The sequence below is a fragment of the Camarhynchus parvulus genome, chromosome 15 (genome assembly GCF_901933205.1).
Source record: "Camarhynchus parvulus chromosome 15, STF_HiC, whole genome shotgun sequence".
Classification (NCBI taxonomy): Eukaryota; Metazoa; Chordata; class Aves; order Passeriformes; family Thraupidae; genus Camarhynchus; species Camarhynchus parvulus.
In genome coordinates, this window is record NC_044585.1 from 9,773,804 (window position 1) to 9,798,587 (window position 24,784).

A 24,784-nucleotide genomic window follows, 5' to 3' on the forward strand; every position below is an offset into this window, starting at 1 on the left:
GCGGATAGATGGAACGTCCCGCCCGCAGCTGTCCCATTGCCTTCCGCGCGGGGGGGAGCGCTCAGCTCTCACCCCGCCTTCCCCCGGCCTTGGTTTCGCTCGCCCGCCCGCCATGGCGGGTGAGGGCAGGGCTTGCTGCACAGCGGCATCCTCCACCAGCCTTCCGAAGCCCCGTCTCTCCCGTCACCTCGCTGAGAGGGCGCAGGGGGCGGGCTGGCGCAGCCCCGAGCGGGAGCGCTCAGTGCTGCGCCGCCGAACCGGAGCTCAGCTGAAGGCAGGCCCGTACCAGAAGTAAAGATGGCGGCAGGGGCGACATGCGGAGCGGCACAGGGCGGCTCGGCGCGCATGCGCGGGGCCGGCCCGGGGCTGGCGGGGCCCGTTACCGGCCCCGCTGCCGCCGCTGCCGCCGGTCCCGCGATGGCGAAGCGCCTGAGGAGCAGCGAGGTGTGCGCCGACTGCAGCGCTCAGGGTAGGCACGGCACCGCCACCGGCACCGCGCGGGCTCGTCCCGCCGACCCCTCTCGGGCCGGGGGCCGCGGGGGCGCCGCTGGCCCGGGGGTGTCACCGCCCCGGAGCGGCCGCCGCTGCACCTGTGAGGGAGCCGGGAGGGTTCGGGTGGGAAGGGACCTAAAGCCCGTGGGCAGGACAGCTTCCAACAGCCCGGGCTGGGACACTCGCAGGGCTGGGATAGAACTCCGTGTCCGAGCGTGCGGCTCCCGCCGGCACCGCCGCCCCTCCCGAGCCCGGGGCACGCAGAGCTCCGGGATATCCTGGGGATCTCCGGTGTGGAGGAAACGCGGAAATCTCCAGTTTAGGAAGGAGGAAAGCTGCTAGAAATACACCTTCAGTCACGGGGCTGAAAGGTGGGAGGAGGGCGTGGGTTGGGAGTGTGTCACTGGAGGGACAGGGCTGCTTTGGGGGAGCGGGGAAGGGCTCGGAGCTCTTCATCCTTTCCCTCTTCATCCTCCCAGGTAAGCTGGGAGTTGTCCCACGGCCCGAGATGGGTGTAGGTGTCCCAGACTTCCAAGGAAAGTTGTGCTGAGGTGTCTGAGACGCTCAGTGTCTGCTCTGGGCTGACACATATCCCAGTGCAGATCGCTTTGGGAGTGTATGGAAACAGGTCTTGTCTTTGGAAAGGCTGTTGCATCTCCTGACCGTCTGTAGTTCTGCTGCTCTTGTATCTAAAACTGTCCTGCTTTATTTCATCAGCTCTGTCTGTGTCCTTTCTGTCTCGCTAGTTTTTGCTGTTTGTGTTCTGGGCAGGTTCTTCCAATACAATTAATTAATTATGCACGTACTGAAATGAATTAAAACACTAATGTAATGATACATTATTATTACATGTGTCATGTAGGTGTCTGTGTAATGTAGATAACGCTTGGATTGGCAGAAGACAAGATGTGGGAGAAGGATGTACAACTTTTGTTAAATCTGAGTTATGTTTAAAAAAATTATAAAAATTTCAAATTGACTTCCAGGAAGTTACTTTCCTCTTTCTACAGAAGGAATTCTTCCCTGGGAGGGTAGTGAGGCCCTGGCACAGGTTGCCCAGAGAAGGCTGTCCCATCCCTGGAAGTGTCCAAGGCCAGGCTGGACAGGGCTTGGAGCAACCTGGGATAATGGATGGTGTCCCTGCCCATGGTAGGGATTGGAACTGGGTGAGCTTTAAGCTCCCTCCAAGCCAAACCAGTCTGGGATTCTGAGATTCTACTTGAACCCCTGTAGGAATTTGGTTTTACACACAGTGGAGCTGGCATCTCTCAGGCAGGCAATTTTCCCTATCACACAAGGCAGCCTATCTATGCTTGCACACCTCAGGGGTGTTGTGGCTCGCAGATAAAGCTGTGTGAATTGTGTTCCCTAAGCTCTTGGGGGTATCAAAATCACTGTCTGGTAATCCTGTAACCCTGCCTTTTATCGTGACATTAGAGCACTGCCAGCTCTTTACTTATTTACTAAAATCTATGGCTTATCCACATATAGAAAGAAATCTTAACTTTACTTACTTACTAGAAATCTGCTGGCTTATCCACATATAGAAAGAAATCTTAATTTAATCTTTTTGTAAATAAAACCAATCAGCTCCTTCCTTTAGCTAAACCACAGGGTTTGTCCCTGGGTGCAGGGGGACCTGGGGGCTGCAGCATTAGCACCAGGGTGGGTGTGCCCAGCACCTGCATTAATTATTGCTTCCCCTGGAGGCTCATCAATGCCCCCTTTGTCTCTGCAAAGGCAGAGTGTGGAGGGTTTTCTTTGACTGGGGGTGATCTTAGAGCAGCTCTTGTGCTGCACTTCCTATCCCGAGGCAGGAGCTCAGTGCTCAGACCCAGGGCTGGGTTTGTCTCCATCTCACACTTCCTGTTTTGAACCACCCTGCAGGTTCCTGAAAGAGCCAGCCCAGCCCTGCAGCTTCTCCCCAGTTGTCCTTTGTATCAAAACCAGCGTGGGCAGCAGGGCCAGGCTGGGACCTGCCCTGAGCTGGACACTGAGGCCCCTCAGTTGCTTTGTCCAGCTCTGGGCCCCTCGCTCCAGACAGACATGGAGCATGTCCAGGCAAGGGAATAGAGCTGGGAAGGGGCTGGAGCACCAGGAGCAGCTGAGGGAGCTGGGAAAGGGGCTCAGCCTGGGGAAAAGGAGGCTCAGGTGGGACATTGTGGCTCTGCACAACCTCCTGACAAGAGGGGATACCCTGGGAGGGGTCAGGCTCTGCTCCCAGGGAACAGGGACAGGAGGAGAGGAAACTGCATCAAACTGTGCCAGGGGAGGGTCAGGTTGGACACCAGGAGGAATTTCCTCATGGAAAGGGTGGTCAGGGCTTGCTCAGGGAAGTTTGGAGTCCCCATCCCTGGAGGTGTCCAAGGAATTCCTGGATGTGGCACTCAGTGCTCTGGGCTGGTGACAAGGGGATGATCGGTCTAAGGTCGGGCTCAGTCTTGGAGGTCTTTTCCAACCTCAGTGATTGTGGGATTCTGTGTATTTTGGTACTGGCTTAAACATATTTTGATCGAGTCCATAATTAGGTCTCTCTTAGAAATGACTCAAATTCCAGGACAGATACTTCATTGCATTAAATTGAAACCTGAAATATCCAGGGGCATTGGGTGTTGAGGTGGAGATAAAGAAAACCCCTAGTGCTGACTGTTGATAATGCAGAGCAATGCTCACAAACAGCCTGGGAATGGGCAAGGGAAAGGATCCTTAAGGATCCCATCCATGTGTGATGAGGTTGTCTCTAACAAGAAGGGACCAGGCTCATTAATCTGGAAGGCTGCCTCAGTTTGGGTCATTAGGTTGCCATGAATGCATCTCACTGCATTACTGTTCTTTTTCTTCTTGGAAATCAAAGTTGTTAAATAATAGAATGATTTAACAAGGAGTTCAATGTGCTCGTTGTAATTTGTTTTTGAACAAATTGATTATTTTTTTATCTCACCTGCTTTGATTTGGCTCTGGGCTGGGCTGGTTCTGGTGGGTCAGGAGATGCTGCTGACCCTCCTGGATTGGACAGGTTTGCCTGCAGCACACCCTGATCCTCCACTCTGCTCAGAAACCTGAGAAATCACATCTCATTTGCAGGGATTCAGTCCGTTTGTGTGGGTCAGAGGAGACTTTTCCATATGATGCACCAATGCTCAGATGTGTTCTGACAGGACTCAGAAGTTCTCTCATCAAATACCAGGCAGCATTGTACTCACTTATTTGGCCTCAGACTCATCTCTGCGTTTGAAATTAAGATTTTTCCAAAATAAAAGAGATCTTGATTTCCTTTTTTGTTCTCCTGGGAGGTGCTAGGTCTGAAGCTCTGTCTGGCTGCTCAGTTGCCTGTTCCTGCAGGGTTCTGGCACGTTGAGTTTCATGTGTCACTGACAGAAATTGGAATTTCTTCTGGAGCCTGAGCTCTGAGCAGCCGAGGGACCTGTTTGGTGTCCTGTGGGCATTTATTGTTTTAACCTAATCTACCATTCCTACTTGATTTTATGCCTTTTGATGTTTGTTGCTCATATATATTATTTATTACTTCACTTCCCATCAGTTTTCTTTCTGGGCTGCTTATAAGATGGTTCAGTTCAGATCTGCTGCGAGATGAAGTTATTTTGCTTGAGAATTTTGGATTTTATTGAACCTTTGACTTGGCATATATGTATCCTTTTTTATTATGACACTCTTGAGTGTTTTTATTATTTAAAGTGGAAATTTAAAAGATGTTGTTATAATGTAGAACTGAAAACTGAGTAGTTGGGGGAAAGGCTGAGTGCTGTGGCAACTTTATGTGTAGATTTTGTGTTTTTAAAAAGTATTTTTTGACAAGTTTAAAAAAACCCCAAAAAACCAGACTTTTTTTCAAAGAGCAAGTAGGCACTGTTGTTAGGAATACTTCTGTGGGCGTCCACAAAATAACAAGTAAAGCACTTCAAGGTGCTGATAAATTCAATGTTTTGTTATGTTTAGAAAGGAAAGTATTTTCACAAGAAGAACTGCAAGCACTGGGGCTTCTCCCCAAATTTCCACTGCAGATCTTCTCACTGTCCTTGGGATCCCACATCCCCCATGAGTGCCAGGACTGGTTTTTCCCATTTTCCCAGCATCCAGAGCCCCAGCAAGGCTGTGACATTCACAGGCTCACACTGTGGCCAAGCAGGGAAGGTTAAAATGCTCATTTTAGACTCTGCTTTTGCAATCCAAGGTCGTGTTGCTTCCTGTGTTATAATGAATGGCTTCTTTTGCAGATCCTTGCTGGGCATCCATAAACAGGGGGATCCTGATCTGTGATGAGTGCTGCAGTGTGCACAGGAGCCTGGGCCGTCACATCTCCCAAGTGAGGCATCTCAAACACACCCCGTGGCCTCCAACACTGCTGCAGGTACAGAGGAAAACTGTTTTCCTCCATTAAAACCAGATTTTTAAAATGTAATTTAAATCACTATACCTTTTTTTGAGAGGGATGGTTCTTTTAAGCTTTGTTTTTCTAAATTATTCTCATTTTGTTTCTCTTGTTTTGTTGTGGTGGACAACTAAAATCAGAATTATCTTTGCATTTTGAATTTGACACCTTTGCTTTGGAAGGTCGCTTCAACTTTTCCTTCACAGTACATCTGTGAAAGAAATTCCACTGCACATCTGCTTCAACCTGAATTTTCCTTTTCACTGGAGGTGCTGTTGGGAAGAGCAGAGAATTTTAAGGGGCTTCTCACTAAATTCCACATTGTAACATCCTAAATATGTGCCCAGTTGTGATGTCCCAGCAGGTTACAGATGCTGGCACACAGAGTGGGAATCTGTTGCTTGAAAATAATTACAGATAGTTGATTAATGCAGCCAGCAGCGAAATATCTGTGTTCTGGCTTTCAGATGGTGGAAACTCTGTACAACAATGGTGCTAACTCCATCTGGGAGCACTCCCTGCTGGACCCTGCCTCCGTGATGAGCGGGCGGCGCAAGGCCAGCCCCCAGGATAAAGTGCAGTAAGTGGGAAATGCAGAATTGTTATCTTACAGAAGTGGGATTATTTTATCCAGCAGTGACAGGACAACATGTAGGAACCTCTGTGTGTTTGGTAGTTATTTTTTTTCTTTTATTTCCAAGTATTTTTTTTAAATCTGCAGCATAAATAGGAGTACGGTGCTTGAATTCTCTGAATTATTGATTTCTGTTGAATAGTGAGGAGCTCTCCTTGCACTTTAGTCAAAGAACTTTTCTTTGTCATATGCTTCAGTTAACTGAATGCTGCCAACAAAATGGAGTTTGATTGAGGAATTAAATAAAAGTTCAGAGATTTTTGTCCCTGACTATGGTGCTTCATTTTAAAATGTAAATAACTCTGTAGAGTAAGTATAGATCTTAAGTTGGCATGATTTTAAAGTCTGTATTTCTTTTAAGAAAGAGACACCACATGCTACAGTCTGCAGATATTTGATGATTGTAACAGACATTTTCTCTATATAGTCAGACAATCTGCACTGGGTTGTTTTTTAATGAAAATATTTTTCCATGCCTAACTTTGCCATCAGCAACACACAAATCTCTGATTCAATCTTCACTTGTAAATTTTTTCTTTTTCTGGAGCGTCTGTATTACTTATGAAAACACTGATATTTCTTTCCTTTCCCTTCTTGTTGCCTGGATTTCTCTGTGCAGTCCCAACAAAGCAGAGTTCATCAGAGCTAAATATCAAATGTTAGCATTTGTGCATCGCCTGCCATGCCGGGAGGATGACAGTGTCACTGCCAAGGATCTCAGCAAGGTCAGTGCCTCCTGGGACAGCACAGGCAGATCTCCTGACTTCCCTTGCTGGCTTTTGGCTTAACTGTTTCTGGTTTTCTGCACTATCACATAAATAAAGAGAGCTTGACTTCAACTTGAAGCCCCTTTTTTGTGGGTATCACTGGAGGTGATGATTCAAGAGGCATTAATTGAGATGAACTTGGAGAAAACTTTTACACAAATGAACTGTAGTGAGAACTCTGCATACTCTTGTTTCTCAAAGCATGGCTGAAAAACAACTGCTGAATCACTGTTGTTGCTGCTGTGTTAAATATAATTCTGCTTCTTTTTCAGCAACTCCATTCCAGTGTGAGGACAGGGAATCTGGAGACCTGTTTGCGACTGCTCTCCTTAGGAGCTCAAGCCAACTTCTTCCATCCTGTAGGAACACTTTTTTTCATGATTTTGATATTCAATCAATTCCAGTTAATATTATTTACACTAATTTCAGCTGATTCATGTTATATTTCAATATTCTACTCAGGTCTGTTGATTAAGTTGATATTTTTCCTCAATCTCTTGCAGGAGAAAGGAAACACCCCGTTGCACGTTGCTGCTAAGGCAGGACAGACTTTGCAAGCAGAACTGTTGGCAGTTTATGGTGCTGATCCTGGCACACAAGATTCCAATGGGAAAACTCCAGTTGATTATGCAAGGTAGGAACCTCTGATGCCCATAAATCACACAATGGACCTGCTAAGATACGTTTCTGTCCTGAAATAATTTGTCTGCTCAATGCTAATAATACTTTTTCCAGAAAGAGCGAATGAATAAAAATGAGGAATAAGTATTTTCATCAGATCACAGCCTGTGTTCTGTGTGCCTGAGACATCAGCCATGATGCCAATGACACAGGCTGTGCCAATCTAGCAGCTCACAGGAAATCAATTAGAGAAGAGTTTCTGCAAATTCAGGCTCTGGGAGTGAGGGTTAGCTGGGGAATTGCTGTAGGAATGTCCCAGACTGCAGAGGTGGGTTGGGGCACACAGGCTGGAACTGGGCTGTAAATCTGTGATGGTTTGATGCACCAAACAGTGCAGTGCTGGCTTGTACTAAATGTGTTTGTTTATCTGACCATTTCTGAGTGTCACTGACTGTCCCCTGTCCCTGTGTGTGAGCAGGCAAGGGGGGCACCACGAGCTGGCAGAGAGGCTGGTGGAGATCCAGTACGAGCTCACAGACAGGTTGGCTTTCTACCTCTGTGGCAGGAAACCAGGTGAGCACCACACTGCACCCTCAGACCTGTCACTGGCACTTACAGGGCATTCAGACTCTGCTGTGTCATATTTGTGCACTGCACTTTTTGTATCTCTTCCAAATAGTCAAATAAATTACACAGAACCAAAGAAAGTATAAGATGCATGATTAGGGATGATGCATTTAAAATTGGGATAAAATAGCAGGGTTTTAAATAGAAATAAATTAAAACCAAAATTCCTTCCTGGTTTTCCACAAATACATGTTCTTTATATACTGTAGAAGCTCTTCCAAGTAGTTTCTTCTAATTGAAATGCAACAGCAGGGGAGTGTTCTGTTAAGTGGGTGCTTTTTGAACACAAGAACACTCAGATTTTTAACCATAAAGGTACCTGTGTTAGAACTTAATTTTCTTTTTTAATGGAATTTTAATACAACTAATAAGCCTTGATTGAGTAATTACACACAAGATAAATTATTTAATGTTGCCTGATGCTTATTATTGAAAACTGTAGGCCAGTACCAACCTAGTAAAGTGCAATTTCTTTTCAACTCTAGAGCACAAAAATGGGCAGCACTTTGTTATACCTCAGATGGCAGACAGGTAAGTTGCTGATTCCATCACATGTCTGAAAACATCTGGGTAAAAAACCCTAATTATTAAGTTTTCTTTCCTTTCTGAAACACCTTTTAATCTTGTTGCTATTCTAACTTTTTAATGTGTGCCTTTATTAGTCTTGAAAGCTTTTTTTCATAGAAAGAATATTGGGATATCAACAAAATCAGAAAATTACAGATGCTGATTGTATTTATTAAAATGCAGAGAGAAGGTGAGACATTTCTGGGAAGGGAAACACATAGGGAATTCCTAAGAAACAGATTGTGGAAATAATTTAAGGACCAATTGAGTATTTTCCTGATTTTTTAATGCTTTTAACTTTTGGTTGTGATCAATGAAATCAGATTTGTATAAGAAGTATCAAGTACTAATTTTAAGTTCCTGTTCCTCTTTTATTGCTGTGCAATTGGAAATAAGACGGCTGTAAGTAAACCACTGTCCAACCTCCTGCTTGCAAAACTTGTGTGAAAAACTTCAGTAACTTAAAAATTGTGTGGGTAAAAACCCATGGGTATTCATATTCCAAAGAATTGTTGGTGGTATTTAGTTTTAAATTTAAAAATAATGCTTAACAATATGCCAATTGTGATATGATAGTAGCAATATTAATAACATCCATGTGTTAAAAACAATGCTGAAAATACTGAAATATTCGGGGGTTTAAGGTAAAAGTGACATTTTAATCACTGAGCTACCAAAATGTAGAATTTTGATGTGTAGAAGCCATGAAATGGTGTAGATGTAATGATCACTTCTTGTTTTCATAGCAGTCTGGATGTATCAGAACTGGCAAAAGCAGCCAAGAAGAAGCTTCAGTCTGTAAGTAAAACTCCTTTTCCAGATATGGCAAACTCTCATCTCTCAGGCTCCCTAGCACAAGTATCTCTTGACCCATCTGCTGTGGGAGCAGCTTGAAACACACAAATGTTTTGTGAGCCTTCACTGTTCATTGGAGTCCACATCTCCAGTGCCATTTGTGCCTCACCCCAAACACAAAAGATCTTCTTGTGATCCCATGGGAGAGGAAAAAAAAATCCATTGACCAGGAAAGGAGGAATGCAGAACAGGATGGTTGTTTCTGTACCTAGAAATTGGGTGGTCATACATGTCTGCTGCCTGTGCAGGCTGAGAAAGGAGCTTTTCCATGGATTACAGAGGCTGGAGAAAAGAGCAGAGTTGTGCTCTTACATTTTCTCTGTTTTTTTCTGTTATCAGAGATCTTACTGGGTTTCATTTCTTTTCAAACTGTAATTATTCTCCTTTACCCTTAGCTAAGCAACCACTTATTTGAAGAACTTGCCATGGATGTGTATGATGAAGTTGACAGAAGGGAAACAGATGCAGGTGAGTGAGACTTTCTGGAATGAAATAAAACAAGTCTGGATTGTCACTTTACATACAAAATTCCAATCCAAGCACATGTTCTGTTCAAGTGTTTCTGTATTCAGCAATTACTGCTGAGGGGAGTTTCTTTGTCTTGCATTGCCTGAAGGGGATGTTAATTGAAAAAAATCTTGTGTTTTTCACAGAGTAGAGAACCCTCTGGGGAAAAGCTTTCCTCTGAATTGATTGTGTTTGTGTTTGAAATTGCAGTCTTTTATTTGACAAAGAAGTACTGTCAAGCAGTACAGGAAGGTTATTCCCTCTTCTCTTTTTTTTTCCTCTGGAGCAGTTTGGCTTGCTACTCAGAACCACAGCACACTCGTGACAGAGACCACTGTGGTCCCTTTTCTTCCTGTAAATCCTGAATACTCCTCAACCAGGAATCAGGTATGAAATTTTAATACTGTAAAAAATAATATAACCACCCAGATAATTAAGTAGGCCTGAGTAATATTCCTTTACTGCATTTCATTATTGTAGAAGAGTTGCATCTAATTGGAAAGAGGTTAAAATAATTTCACATTTCCCTTTAAATCACACTTTTTGCAATAAATGTAGTTGAACAGTCAATTCCAAGTGTGTAGTTCTAGTTTTTCCTGGGGCCTCTGCTGTTCTTCTGATACAGGATGTACTTTTCTTTCCTCTGCTTTATTCTGTATTTAGGGAAGGCAGAAACTGGCTCGATTTAATGCCCACGAGTTTGCTACACTGGTTATAGACATTTTAAGTGATGCCAAACGAAGACAACAGGGGAATTCTCTCACTGGTTCCAAAGGTGAGTGTGCTTTTCTTGTCAGCTCCTTTGCAGGCTCATCTTCATTAGTTTAATCACTCACAGAGCCCCTCAGCAGAGCTGAATTATGAGAGAGATCTATAAATTACCTGTATTTAATATTTCTCTATATTTTTCATTTGCATACTGACATCCATTTATCCAATGTAGTCTGTTCATTTTTTTAAATTTATATAAATTTTATTAAGCTGCTAAAGGATTCTCACTACTTATTTTAATTTGCCTGAACACTTAGAAGAAATAAAAAGACAAAACCATAATACTTTGAAGTTTTGGACAGTAAGATTTCATTCCTCCTAGGTGATCTAAATTAAATTTTTTCCAAATTATGAACTTCTATTTCTTCTCCAGACTTACTAGTATGTGTTTCATGTGTTGATCTGCAGAAAATGTGGAGCTGATCCTGAAATCAATCAACAATCAGCACAGCAGTGAAAGTCAGGACAATGACCAGCCTGATTATGACAGTGTTGCTTCAGATGAAGATACAGATCTGGAAACAAATGCAGCTAAATCAAACAGGCAGAAGGTAGGATTGAAATAGTAATACACCCGTAAGTGTTATTCATAAAGGTGATTTGCATAAATTATCAGAAAATTCATATTTTAATTAGTTTTGTAATCATGCCTCAGTCTATGAACTTTCTTAAATGTTGTTGCTTAAGGATTTTTTATTGAAAAAAAAAAAAAAGCCTCTCTAGAAATTTAATGTGTATGGCTGGAGATAAGATGCAGATTTAATTGCATAGATGAAATAATTGGATCTGCCAAAAAGTTCTAAATCTGTGATTCCATGGTATTTCACAAACATTTACTGCTTCTTATTGGAGAAATACTCACAGCAGACCAGTGGTGTCCAAGTGAGTTAAACCGTTCCTGGAATAATGCAGAATGGCATCAAAGGGCAGTAAAACCTGGTGGTTCTACTTTAATCTTCCCTGGGAATGCACTCTGGGTATTTAGCAGTCTGTGTTTCATAACTTTGCAGTTCTTTATTGCATATTTTTAAAAAACCCTTATAAAACAGTATTTTATCACTGAAATGCTGAGGCAAATATTTTTAGAGGAGCTAAGAGCTGATTGACATCAGGTTGCTTTTCTAGAGGACTTCAAATGATTCTGATTAATGGCTCTTATTAATTCCAACTTAATTTGAACTGTGATGCCTTTAAAGTAAGTACATGAAAAGCTGTTGAAATCTCATTTTCTTCTTCTCTTCTTCTTAATTCTGTCAGTATTTTTCTCTTCCTTTTTTCTAGAGCTTGGATTCAGACTTGTCAGATGGACCAGTGACAGCCCAGGAATATATGCAGGTTAAAAATGCTTTGGTGGCTTCTGAGGTGAAGATTCAGCAGTTAATGAAAGTGAACATCAACCTGAGTGATGAGCTGAGGATTATGCAGAAAAAGGTAACAGAGGAACCCCTCTCTCCAGCTCTTGGGGTATCTGAAATTGTCAGAATAAAACTGCTGGGACTGAGGATGAAATAATCCAGTATTAGGATAGTGAGAAAACTCATTTTGAAGTGAAGCTGCTTTGGGATCAGACATGAGACTATAAATATTTATGTGCAACACAGGCTTTAAATCTTGTTTTTTTTTGTGGTGCTGGTGGTGACCCAGCCAGGCAAATCATGAGGATCATGTGTGTGTGCACTTACCTATATTTTTGTGGGGTAAAGGACAATTTATATCTGAGTTCACTATCCTGGCTGGCTCACTAGAAAGGGCTGGCTGCTTACCCTCAGATTAATTGGAATATCCTTGTCTGTTAAGTGCAAATTGTCTTCTATTCTGTTGGAATGGTGAACACTGAGAGATCTCAGGGTGTTTCAACAGCTTGTACTGGTTTCAGCATTTCTCTTGCATCAATTGAATTAATTTTTCACTTAGATTGGGTTTCTTTAGACAGATATAATCATTTAGGGTAAAAACAAAAACCTTTGGGGCCTGTGAATTAATGAGGCTTTAGATATTTTCATGGTGTAGCAGAAGGGGGATCCTTGCTGTCCTGCAGTTTTTCTTCACTTCATCTTTTCGATGTGTTAATATAGCAAACTTACTCCAAGTCCACAAAATAATCAGAATTGGTACATTTTCACTATCAAATAAATACATAATAATAAAAAGCTTTAAAATGCTTGCTTGTTGGCTTCTTAGATAGCAGTAGCTGATGCCTAATGTTCATAAGCTGAACTCTCTCCTTGCTTTGCAGAGCAAGCTCAAGTTCCTTTGTGCTGCCTCTGGTGTCTGTGCTGCAGTTCTGGCATTGTCAGATTTCTCTGGCCTTATGTTAAAGTCTTCTAAGTCCTTATATTGGCTGCTGCAATGGATCCCTTTGCTTGGAAAACTGTTGTGTTGGCAGTCCTTCCCCCACAGCCTCATTCTATCCCAGGATTCCTGTGCCAGTAGAGCAGGCTGGAGGGAATGGGTCGTGTGTTTTTGAACTACAGCAGCCAATTTTAACATCTAACTTTAGTTTACATCCCAGCAGCTGCTGGAAATCAGCACCTAAATATTTCCAGATCTGGAACAAAGGTGTTTCTATGCTTATACCAAGCAAGCCAAGTAGATTTTGAAAAAGAAATGAACCCCCAAGCAGCAGTACCTGGATTTTCTGGTACGGCTGACAAGCGAGTGTCGCGTGGTCACTTTGCTTTTGGCACTTGCTCTTAGGAAACCAAATCCCACTGCTAAACATTTCTTTCAGCTCCAAACTCTCCAGAGTGAAAATACCAACCTCAGAAGACAGGCCACAACCAATATCTATCAGGTGCAAAGTGGTTCTGAATACCCAGACCCCAGCAGCAATTCCTCCCTAAAGCGGCGCCCGTCGGCCCGGGGCAGCAGGCCCATGTCCATGTACGAGACTGGCTCAGGGCAGAAGCCCTACCTGCCCATGGGGGAGGTCACCTACCCAGAGGAAAACATCACCAGGCTGCAGCCCTTCCCTCCACACGTGAGTAAAAGTGCTGCTGCTTCTGCACTGCCTCTCATGTTCAGCTTTGCTGTCTCTTCCGACGACGCTCATTCACTCAGCTTCTGCCTCAGAGGGGAAAAAAAAAACTGGGGGGATAAAACTGTGAGAATTGTTCATGTTTGCTGTATTAACATGTCTGCAGGAGCCTGATGGTTTGAAAAGCACTGTGTGTGTATGTGTATATATATATATAAAATACTGATATGTGATTGTCTGAAAACCAGGAAGGGAGGGGAAAATAGTATTCCAAGAAGGTAGGTAAAGTTCATGTATTTCTGGAGATAAACAGGCAGGTATCAATTTGTGGAACTTCATAACCACCTTACAAAAATAAAATTAAATTGAAAGTTTTTCCCTACCAATTTCTTATTTTGAATTTGGAACTGGAGGCTGGAGATGGTTTAGATCTGCCAGTCAAGCAGATTCTTCTGGTTTAGTATTTTCCTGTGTGAATTGGAGAGGGAGTTCTCTGTTGGCCAGAGGGATTTTGCACTGAAGTGTTCACACTTTACAGAAGTGACCCAACACATACTAGTGCATTTAATTAATTGGCACAGTTAATTTTTTGTTTCACCTGCTTAGATTGCCCTGTGGGCTGGAATACAGAACAGTATCTTTTAGACATGCATTGAAAAATTTGTGGACTTTTGACAATATCTTTCCCTCTTAGTAGCAATGTCTTTTATTTCTTTCTAGTCAAATCATTAAGACCTTTAAAATGTATTTTGAAGTTACCTTTGGCATGAGGGAGGGCAGATATTCCATGCATATTCCACAGAAGACAGTTGAATGCACCAAGGGAGTCAATCCCCACATTCAATTAAATTAATTTAAGCTATGAAATCTAGATAATTTTAAATTATATTGTCATGTTGATATGATGGCAGTTCTGGCAGCAAGAAATGTCAGAATTCATTTGTGTGTGACTGTGTGTAAAATGTGACAGTGCTTTGTATTGGTCCTTTGGTCATTTGGGTGGAAATTTGGATAGCAGTGGCAGTTCTGAAGCATTGATTTGTTTTGTGGAGTTAGTTAATTTGGCATGTGGTGATTTTTTTTTTGTTCTCCGTGGAATTTGGCACCTCTGGAATCTCAGAATTAGAATGAGCATGAATTCAATTGTATTTTGAAAGAATTAAGTCCCCTCAGCCTAAGCCAGATTCTCAACATCATTCTTGCTTTATGTCATCTCCATGGTTTTAAGAATGTTCCTTTGATTTCAGTTAAGAGTTTGTTTGTGTTTTGGTTTTGGTTTTTCTCTCCCATTTTTAGATCGGGAGGAGTGCGTTTGTGACCTCCTCTTCATCTCTACCTTCCTTCCCCTCCACGCTCTCCTGGTCGAGGGATGAGAGCACACGAAGGGTTAAGTACCTTCCCCATCGGTCTTTTCCCTGGAGGAGGTGCCAATCTCCCCAGAAGCACATCCTCTCTCTTCCCTGGCCTTCCAGCCTGCATGGAGCAGAATTTCCTCCCTTCCATTCCTGCTGCCCCCAGCTCCGGGCTCTGCCTCTCTCTAACTTCACATCTTCAGCCTTTAACACCACGCACAGTTCTCCAGGTCACTCCTTCAGCTGCACACCAGCCCCAAGACAAGCTGGCTGCTGTTTGGACACTGATTTTCCAGGCTCTCACTGATGTTTCTAAGCCAATGTACAACTCTCCTGCTGACTAAAAGCACTGCATGAGGCCCAGCTTCAGAGCTGCTTTCCTTGGGGGCTGGTGGCTTGCACCAATCCAGGTGGTTCTGATTGATTGTTTGCCTTACAGATAACAGATTTGGGGGGTTAAATGTTTATTCTGGTCTCTCCCTGCCAGGATACAGATCCTGCTTTTTAATTCCTTCTGTCTCCATTTTCTTTTGACTGTACCATGTTTGGACCTATTAGTTCAGAAAATATTAGATTTGCAAGTAGGGATAGAATAAAAAACTTTCAAGGGAATATCCTACTTGGCCAAATGGAAATCTGGGTTTGGTTGCAGTGCTGTCTGGTACTGGAAACTTGCACAGGGTTTGGTTGATTGTTTTTATCTACACTGGTTCTATATTAGTGATTCCATAGTAGCCTCTTCTTGTAGTTCATCACTCTTGTTTGTATTTCTGACCAGATGGTCGAGCTTTGCCACTATTAGGATTGTTGTCTCTGTACACCTGGGAGTGGGGAAAGGTCAGACAAAGGTTAGACTCTACATAAAATAGTTTCTCATCTTCAGAATAGTTTCTCATCTTCAACCTTTCACTTTTACAACTGATCTTTACCAGCTGTCCTGAAAGAAGAGTATTCAAAAAATGCTGGTTTTTCCTTCTGTGCAGAGTAACTTTAAAATTGAAAAGGGGTTCCTAACTCCAGGTGCTTCACTTAAGAATTGATGGGTTTAACATCAAATGATTGCTTAACAAATGTACTGAATCTCAGCCAGTGAAAACCAGTTCCTGGTCACATTTTTGGTCTGTCCTTGAGGCAGAAATATTATTTGATCAGCAGATTGAAGGTGTCCCTTACAGTTTAACCCTGGAGACTCCCTCATGGTAACTTCAGGGTTTCTGTGAGAGCCTCAGGGCTGGTTGTTGGGGCTGCTCTGGGATCAGAGTGACACCAGCGTGGTGTATTTGACACCAGACACACTGTGCTGGGCATGTGGGTGAAGCTTTGCAGTTTTTAGAAGACTTGAGGAAGCAGATGTGTGGTGATCCTGGGGCCTGGCTGAGGATTTGCCCTCCCAGTTCGTGTTGATATCCTTTTCTTCATTCAGCCTTTTTTCTGGGATCAGCCTCCCACTTTGCAATGAGCCTACAGAGCTCAAACCAGCCTCTCCTTCCCTGCATTCCTCCTGCTCCATTTCAGCTTCAGGTTTGAAATTGGCCCCTCTCCTCCTTTTGACACTCTTCTTCTGTAGCCTTCTACTCTCATGGTTGGCCTCCTGCCCTTGTTGCATCCAGAACTCTCACTTCTTTGGTCTTCCAGCTCAGTACCAGCATTAAGCATTCAGTGGGCCTCAGTTCCTCACACTCTGGCCTCCCACCCTGTTTTGGGCTTCACTTTGCAATGGTCTTTAACCCTTCTGGCCCCAAATTGTGATGAACTCCAGGTCTCATCAATCCCATACATGCCCTCAGTCTTCCACCTGCAGTTTGAGCTCCCCCATCTCTGTCTCCTGTCTTTTATTTTGGCTTTCCCATTGCCACAGTCTTCAGCCCTTGTTTTGGGCTCCCATTTTGCAGTGGCTTTCCCACTCTGCATTCAGCCTCCCCACCGTGGTCTCTGGCCTCTGCTCTCTTGGTCTGGCCTCTTTCTCTCTGGGGTTCTCTCCCTCCCCAGTGGTTCTTATTCACTGTTCAGGCTCCTGTTTCATGGTGCTGCTTCTCCATTTGGCCTCAGCTCCTGGTGGCCTCTCAGAGTTGTATCCCTGGGGCAGTTTCAGTGGCAGGGAGGGATGCTGTGCTCTGTCTGTCTGTCTGTCCTGCCGTGCTGGGTGTCCAGGGTCTGGTGGGGCCATGCTGGCAGTGCCCAGGGCTTTGGGTACAAGCTGAGCAGCAGCCTGGCATGGGGAGAGGGGCACAGCAGCTCCAGGGTAATGCAGGAGCTGCTGTGCAAGGAGCAAATCCCCGTGCACAGCACATGGCTCTGGCCCAGCCCAGAGCTGCTCTTTCCTGCACAGACTGAAGTAAATCTGTTCCTTGCAGACCTCCAAGCTGGAGAAGCAGAGCAGCGTGTCTGAGAGTGACTATGACAACCCCACCACCCCCGTGGAGCTGGAGGAGCCAGGGTAGGTGCTGTGACACAGCTGGGGGGGACAGGGCACTGCTGTGTCCCCATTCCAAGCCCTGCTCTGCTCCCTGCAGGTCGGGCAGGAAGGGCAGGCAGCGCAGCGTGGTGTGGCAGGGGGAGGGCTCCATCCCTGAGGACACAGACCCAGCCCCCAGCTCCAGTCTGCCCAGTACAGAAGATGTGATCAGGAAAACGGAACAGATCACCAAGAACATCCAGGAGCTGCTGCGAGCGGCACAGGAGAACAAACATGACAGGTAAGGAGGGAGGGCTGGAAGAGCTCTGCAGTTGGTGAGGAAACAAAGGGAATTCTTCAGGTGTTTTCACCTGTAGCACAGGTGAATGTGAAATACAGCCCTGCTATTTCACACCTGTAAAATGTGTCGGTCTGTGGTGTTCTGTGGTGTCCTTAGTGCCACAGGGCAGGTTGGGGTCGAGTGACCAGCCCTTTGTGAGTGGGTCCTGGCTGCAGTGCTGCCTGACCTGCCCTTAACTTGAGTCCTGCTGAAAAAGCAATGTTGTAATAGACACAAATCAAATGTGTTGTAGAAAACTCACTGCAAGTTTTTCTTGGGTCTTCACCCCTCTATGTCCATAGGTAATTACACCCTGCAGAGTGTGATAGTAACACCAAGCCTTGCTTCAGGAGCAAATTGTGAAAGAGAGAGAATTTGGCTTTCCTATTGAGGTATTAGTACAAATTTTTTTGTAGCAGCACAAGTATTTTGAACTATTGGTTTTGGATACAGAGCCAGCTGAGTAAGCAGAACACTGACTGAGCCCATGAGGCTGCAGCAGCTTCAGCTCCCTCTGGGAAATTCTGGCCCACCTGAACAATTTCCAGAATAGCTGTGGCTGACTAAAAATTATCTACCCTTGCTGATCATCAGGTGCTGCTCCCCACACAGCTCTTTTAGAAGGCTGTAAATGAAAGGTGTGAGCACATTTAGGGGCTGGAACACTCTGGGCTCCACAAACCTGGCCCTGCAGGCTGCTGGGTCTGGCTGTGCTGTGGCCCCAGCTCGGTGCCCTCTGTGCCTGGGAGGAGCAGCAGAGGTTTGTGTTGAGCCCTCATTTCCTGCCTCACTCAGAGAAGTGAACAACAATGGGGCCACTTTTGTTCTGTGTTTTTTCCTTCTTGTACTTTGCTATTTTTAGCAGGGCTGGCGTGGCCTCTCCTTCTCACCCGAGTGACGACTTCTGCCGTGTTTGTGCTGAGCTCTTTGCCCTTGGTGGAACCTTTTCAGTGCAGTCTCTTGGTGTTTGTTTCACACAGAGAAGCTTTAAATGAGTGTAGTTTTTATGTATATCACACTATACAGTTGTGAATTCTTTTAAAAATCATTGAAGGAAACAATGCAGCATACCTGGCTTTTGCTGTTGAATTGATCAGGTTTTTTAAAACCTGTTGTGCTGCATTTTTGTTTCCTGTACCACACGTGGAGTGAGGTGTTTGCCTATGCTTAGGTGAATGTTGTCTTGCAAAACACTGAACTAGGAAGCTGCTGTTGTTTGTTTTCCTCTTCCCTGGTTTCCTTAACACAGGAGAATGCTTCCTTACCAAAATGAGACACTTGAGGATGTAATAACACATCCTCCAAGTTCATGCTGGGAACGTAGAGAAAAATCACATGCTGCATACCTAACTGGAGAGTAAAAAAAAAAATAAAATGCAAGAGTATCACCTATTAATGAAACCCCTTCTTCCTTTTGTTTCCCACTCTCTCCCATCCCTCTCCCTGTGCTCCATGGGCTCAGCAGGCCCTTGGAGCGTGGGGGCCCATCCCAGCTCAGACCCAGCCTCGGCCCTGAGCGAGCGCCCCTGCAGCCTCTGAGCAGCCAGCAGCCCGGCCCTGCCTCCTGGTACTCTGGCCTCTGTCCCTGCCTCCCAGGCACAGTGTCCTTTCTCCTTCTCTCTGCTGCCTCTTTCCCTCCCTCTCTGGCTGCACGGGGGTCGTGGAAGGCGATGCATGAAATGCTGCAGGGGATGAGGGAGCTGCAGGCAGCCCCTCCAGGCCAGGGGTGTGGCACAGCCCCTTCAGCTCCCAGTAGGTATCAGTGAGGAACAGAACCACAGCCTGGAGCTGCAGCTGGCTCTGGTGTATTCTCCTGGCTCTGTTTTGGTTTTTATTGCCTGTCAAGATAAATTAAATTACAGCTTGGTTGGCTCATGGAATCACAGAATAGTTGGGGTTAGAAGGGACCCTAGAGCCCACCTTGTTCCAACTCCTTCCACTATCCCAGGTTGCTCCAAGCCCCATCCAACCTGGCCTTGGACACTTCCAGGGATGGGACAGCCACACCTTCTCTGTGTCAGGGCCTCCTCACCCTCACAGGGAGGAATTTCTTCCTTTAGGAAGAAACATTTGAGGTTTGAAGGTCCCTTCTGACCCAAACCATTCTGTGATTTTATGAACAAACCATGTGGTTGCTGCTTCTTAGCACCATTGCAAAAGTAGGAGTTTGACATTCCCAAGGTGGAGCATTCACACCTGACAGCTGAGGCCCCTCAAGTGTTTGTACAGCTGGGGGTCAAATGAGATCATTTGTATCCTAAATCCATGAAAAAAAGTCTGTTTATGTGGTATCTTCCAACCTGACCAAAACATTGTTAGTGCCTAAAATAAAAGTGATGTTTGCATGAGAGGCTCTTTAAAACAGAACTCTCCAGGTTCAAACCCCAGCCAACAAATGTCAGGATTGGAGGAAGAGATTAACACAATTTACTGCTAATGAGGGATTCCTTTCCCAAGATGTCACTACTTGAATATCTTCCTGATGTCTCACTGGAGTGTGTGTAAACCCAGCACAGTGTCAGAGCATCTCACAGTGAGTGTTTAGACAATAAACTAAAGCCATTCCTCCAGGCTACACTGGAAATTTAGCAGCTGGCCTAGAGAACATACAGTGAAACACGTTATTCACCTGAGTGTCTCATTCAGGTTATTCTCAGGGCTTTCTCTGCCTTCTTAGTGAAAGGTTTAATCCGTAAATTGACTTTTTAATGAGGTAGGGTGCTGGTCACTGTGGCTGCAGGGGGCAGATTAATCATTAACTCCACAACAGAAGGGGAATTGTGGTGAACTTGGGAGACCTCTCTCCACTTTTAGTTTATTTGGAAGAACCCATGTGACTTGAGACACAAGGAAATACTCCTTTTGAAGCAATTTTCCTGCATTGCCAAAATGACCCCAGTGTGTTGCTTTTCTCTCAGTGCATTTGCAAGTGAATGATTTTTTTGCACCTTTGGTGTTGCAAGAAGATCAAGTAAATAATGCCTGGGGAGGTGGGTTTGGGGGCTCTTTTTGCTTGAAAGGGCACTGGCCTACCATAACCCACACATGCTGAATAGTTTTCTTGAATGCTTTGTGAATTTTGAGATTCTTTTGCTTAAGATTGGATCATGTGAACTAACTCATGCTCAAATTGAGTTTTTGAAGCATAAAAGTGAGTCTTTTGAAATGAGATTTGTGAGAGAGCACACTAACACTTCACTATTCACAGCAGTTGATGGGAAATAGTTCTATTTTGAACAGACCAGTGTTCATTTGGTATGTAAACCAGAAGTGAAATCTGTGAGGATTCATGGAATCTGCCTTTGTTTTATTAACTAACTCATCAGAATTAGTGAATATTTAGAATTCACAAACTGTGAATGCAGTTGGTAGTTTGGGGATGCATGTGTGTGAGAACTCTGCCTTGTCTGTTTACTGGGTGTTAATTAACCCAAGAAGGCATCTTGGTGTTCTGGAGTTGCACACAAACGGAGACTTTCCTGACAACGTTTTATATGAAAAAATACGAAATTATTCCTTCAAACCAACTCCAAAAAACAACGAGAATCTAAGAAATAATTTTGCACTGTTGGTTAAGTTGTTGCTTTTTCTGAAGTCACATGGTTGTTTTCAGAATAACAGTCACTGAGCAGAGAAGTGGAAGAGGGAAGGGGGGGTCTCTACACAATGAATAACCCAGGGCATCTTCCTGCAGCTATATACCGTGCTCCGAGAGAATACATGTGGCAGTGACAGAGATGGCAGCCTTGTTCCCAAAAGTAAGTACCTGCCACCATCAGTTTTGGCCTCAATCTTTATGTGTAATTCCCCTTCAGAATGAAAATCAAAAATTATTTCCCTCCAAAATGAAAATGGTAGGGAGAAATGGTGGGGTTATGATGCACCTTTGTATTTATTAGCATGGCAGCTGGTAAAGGCTGAAGTGTGAGTCCAGGCCTTTAATTGAATGTAAATCTTAAGAACTGTACAAAACTGGATCTGGCATGAAGAGTTGTGGGGTTATATGGAAATTTCACCAGACTCATCACCCCCTTTTCCATCTGACTGCCATCACTTGGATTTCTTTCCTGCAGCCACGTTTCGATCTGTTATCCATCCATCAAAGTGATCTGTTTGCTCACAGCAAATTTAGGGAGTGAAATCCCCATGACCAAGTTCTTGTAAAGTTTTTACCCACCTCTCCAAAACTGCAAGGAAAGAGCCAAGGCTGCTGTCCCGTCTATACCCGTCATCCTGGACATGCTGTCCCCTCCTGCCAGCCAGGACGTGGGCTGGGACAGTAAACAGGCACCAGGAATGTGCATGAGTAACTTCCTAAGGGAGGGCACGGAGCAATATTCCTGCCTGCTGCCTGGCAGCCCCTGGGGATCTCCCTGAGAGGAGGGAGAAATTCCACCCGCTGCCACGAGGGGAATCAGGGCTCGGCCGCATCAAAGAACCCTTGTGAGCACTCCCGGCTAATTAAAAGGTTGTGTTGTTCTGCCTGTTGCAGCGTCTGTTTTTCCCTTCCCAGAAGCCCAAGTCGGAGCTGGTGAGGACATCGCTGCGGCTGCTGACCTCCAGCGCCTACAGGCTGCAGTCGGAGTGCAGGAAGGCGCTGCCCGCCGAGCCCAGCCCCGCGCCCGACATGCAGCTGGTGACACAGCAGGTCATCCAGTGCGCCTACGACATCGCCAAGGCTGCCAAGCAGCTGGTCACCATCACAACCAAAGAGAACAACAACTGAGAGCCACTCGGCGCTTTTTACTCTGGGGTTTGTTTTTTTTTTTTTAAAGGTTGGATTTCAACATCTAGGTGCGGAACTATGCGCATTTTTACGAGGAAAAACCTTCAAGGGGCAAGAAACTTTTTTTTTTTTTAAACTCAGTATTATTTTTGCATGTTTTCTAACAATTTTATGATTAATTTAACCCACTGCCTTATTTTGTGCCTGTGTTGCCAGTGTAGTTATGGATAATAGCATGTTGCAAGTAGCTGTCGAGCCACTCTCATGTCCCAGCGCTGTAGATGTTTCCTTGGGGCCACGTTCTGCTTTCAGATCCTGCTGGTGGAACTGCTCTGACACCGCTGCAGGGATGGCAGAGCAGCATCTCCATCCCTCTGGAGCCTCCCCATGCTGGGATCCTGCTGGCTGAGGCTCCCCAGGCTCCAGGACTGCTCCCAGCAGGAAGAAGGTTTGTCCTGGTAACGGGGTGCAAGCCCAACGTTCTCTGTTCCCATATCAACTGTTGTGCAATATGTTTTGTTTTTTTTTAGTCTGTTAAACCAGTAGTAGTTGTGGGCATCCAAGCTTGTTACGTGTAACTCTACAAGGTCTTTGTCACTTTATGTTTTGGAAGGAATTTGAAACTTAATAGTTATTTCTTTTAGTTGTCACTATGCCATTAATATATATGTTTGATGTTATTTTAGGGCATTAGTGGTTAAAATATTATCCTTTGTTTCTGAGTTAGTAATTCATTGTTAAGTTTCCTGCAGAATTTTCCTGTCATCTTTAAGGTCTTGTTTGCGGCAGCATTTCTCAGTAACTCCAGATGCAATTTCACTAAAGATTTCTGTGCTTATTAACAAAAAAAGGAAGTTAGAAGAGTGCCAGTGCAAAAGCAGCTGTGTCTGCCACAGCACATAACCTCTGTACCTCAACATATCCAAATGTGAAAACATTTCTTGTATCTCCTAAGTTTTTTATGCAAATCTTTCAAAATTTGACAATTTGCTGAGTAACCCCTGCCAGGCTGCCTGGCCCCAGTGGCCATGTGTGCTCTTCATCCATAACAGTTCACAGAAGTGTGTCAGTCCATAATTTAAAAATTGAGAATATTTTTGGGAGTCTGAATTTTAGGTGGTGCAGGAAATCACTGATTTTTGCCTTTGCCTCTGTCCCATTTGGAATTGTGTTGTCCCTGCCCAGGAGCCAGCCATGGTGTGTTTGTGTGGATATATCCAAGCACAAGTGCCACAGCACTGCTGGATTCCTGGTGCTGTCTGGCTCCCAGAGTCTGAGGGAGGGAAGGAATGGAGAGAGGAGATGACAGCCCAGTAAATTAATGTTCTTCACTGTGGGGTTTTATTTCCTTTCTGCCCTTCTGAACCCCAGAAGCAGCTCTAGCCTGACAGCAGAGGCAGGCTGGGATTAAAACTGCAAATGACCTTTGTGAAACCTACTTCAAAATCATGCAACTGGCAATTAATTACATACATTGAGAATCTTCTAGGAACTTTTCCTTAAATAATGGCTCAAAGGCAGCAGATGGTATTTTTCAGTCTCCCAGGACACCCTTGTGTGCTGTTCTTTAACATATCGTACCTGCTTTCCAAAGCAGGGTGACACTGAGCTCTGGTGTAATTTATCACGTATTTAAACCTGCCTTTGATCCAAAACCAAGGGACACTTTAGCAACTGCCAGCCCCTGCTCCAGCTACACTGAAATCAGAGTGGTCCACACCCCACAGGAACCCCCAGCAGCAAGTTCATGAACCCTCCACTCACAGCACTGCAGTCACAGAGTTTGTAGCACCTCAAGTAACAAAGGTGTGTTTTTCTTTTAGGACTAGATCTCTTGTTCCCCTGTAAACAAACTTGCTCTTCCTTTACAAAATGCTGCAGAGGAAAGGAAAAGCTTTTTTTGCCTTTTTCCAAACCTTGTATTTATCAGTGTCATTCTGTCTGTACAATATTTTGACTTTTAATCTTTTGTTTACAGTATTACTATAAAATGCTAAAACCCTTTCAGTGTGTGAAATAATGTGGGCTTATTTGACTGCTGGTTCTCTAAAGATCCCTGGAAAGGTTTCTACTCTTTAGGAAAGTGCTGCCAGTCTTTGTAACAGCTCCTTGTGCACTGTGACAGAACTGATGTCAAGCTGCAGTTGTGGATGGCAACAGCAAGGAATGAACTGCAATAATCAACTCAAAATCTCCTCTCCTGTTGCTGCTGTAGGTTGCTCATGTAACAAAACCAAATCCTTGTTCAGGTTTCAATTTTTCATTATTTATGAAACAAGTGAAAAACAATGTTTAAGTCTCCAGCAGCTTCTGGAGAGGAAGTGGACAAGCACTGCTGCCACAGCACCCATGATCTGGCTGATTGGCAATATAAATTATTAATTAACTCCTCACAGTCCAGTGGGAAGCCAGGCACAGCCTGATTCTCCAAGGTGGGAGTCTGACACAGCCCCACAGCTCCTCTTTCTGGGGAGACACAGATTCTTTGGTGGCTCAGGTCCACGGGGCCCTTTTTTTTGCTGGGTTGCTTCAGCCTCTCATGTACTAAAATACACGAGCACAACTCCAGAATGCAAAGTGAAGCAGTTCACTTCTCTGAAGGTGCTCACCCCTAAAGACAGTAGAACTTCTCTTCATTTTGGCCACAACTAAATGTTTTCAGAAATCTACTGAGTCAAGTCTTGATCTCACTGTAGGCTATTCCAGAGGCACCATTATTTCAGGAGTTCCTGGAGTCCTCGGAGTTTTCTCTCTGCAGTCTGG

The 24,784-nt window shown here is 44.5% G+C and overlaps 1 protein-coding gene across 5 annotated transcripts; it reads left to right on the forward strand.

The window, feature by feature from the left end:
- The first annotated feature begins 103 nt into the window (after positions 1-103).
- GIT2 (GIT ArfGAP 2) lies at positions 104-24,041 on the forward strand. Of its 5 annotated transcripts, XM_030958882.1 has the most exons (21): positions 104-469; positions 4,728-4,861; positions 5,350-5,462; positions 6,136-6,241; positions 6,556-6,642; positions 6,787-6,917; positions 7,383-7,477; positions 8,017-8,062; positions 8,495-8,500; positions 8,848-8,896; positions 9,349-9,421; positions 9,750-9,847; positions 10,124-10,235; positions 10,640-10,782; positions 11,513-11,662; positions 12,963-13,211; positions 14,505-14,594; positions 16,915-16,997; positions 17,074-17,256; positions 20,990-21,053; positions 21,809-24,041. In XM_030958882.1, exons 1-21 carry the CDS (start codon positions 298-300, stop codon positions 22,019-22,021), a joined length of 2,397 nt encoding a protein of 798 aa, XP_030814742.1. In that variant the 5' UTR covers positions 104-297; the 3' UTR covers positions 22,022-24,041. The 5 variants fall into 5 exon arrangements, with proteins under 5 accessions (XP_030814742.1, XP_030814745.1, XP_030814744.1 ...); XM_030958885.1 differs by lacking the exon at positions 14,505-14,594; XM_030958884.1 differs by lacking the exon at positions 8,495-8,500.
- Positions 24,042-24,784: the final 743 nt, after the last annotated feature.

Excerpts from the sequence above, each read along its gene's own strand:
- GIT2 (XM_030958882.1), top strand. The coding sequence starts at position 298 with ATGGCGGCAGGGGCGACATGCGGAGCGGCACAGGGCGGCTCGGCGCGC. Across the intron at positions 7,478-8,016 it reads CCTCTGTGGCAGGAAACCAG|AGCACAAAAATGGGCAGCAC; the intron begins GTGAGCACCACA and ends TTTCAACTCTAG. Across the intron at positions 16,998-17,073 it reads GTGGAGCTGGAGGAGCCAGG|GTCGGGCAGGAAGGGCAGGC; the intron begins GTAGGTGCTGTG and ends TGCTCCCTGCAG.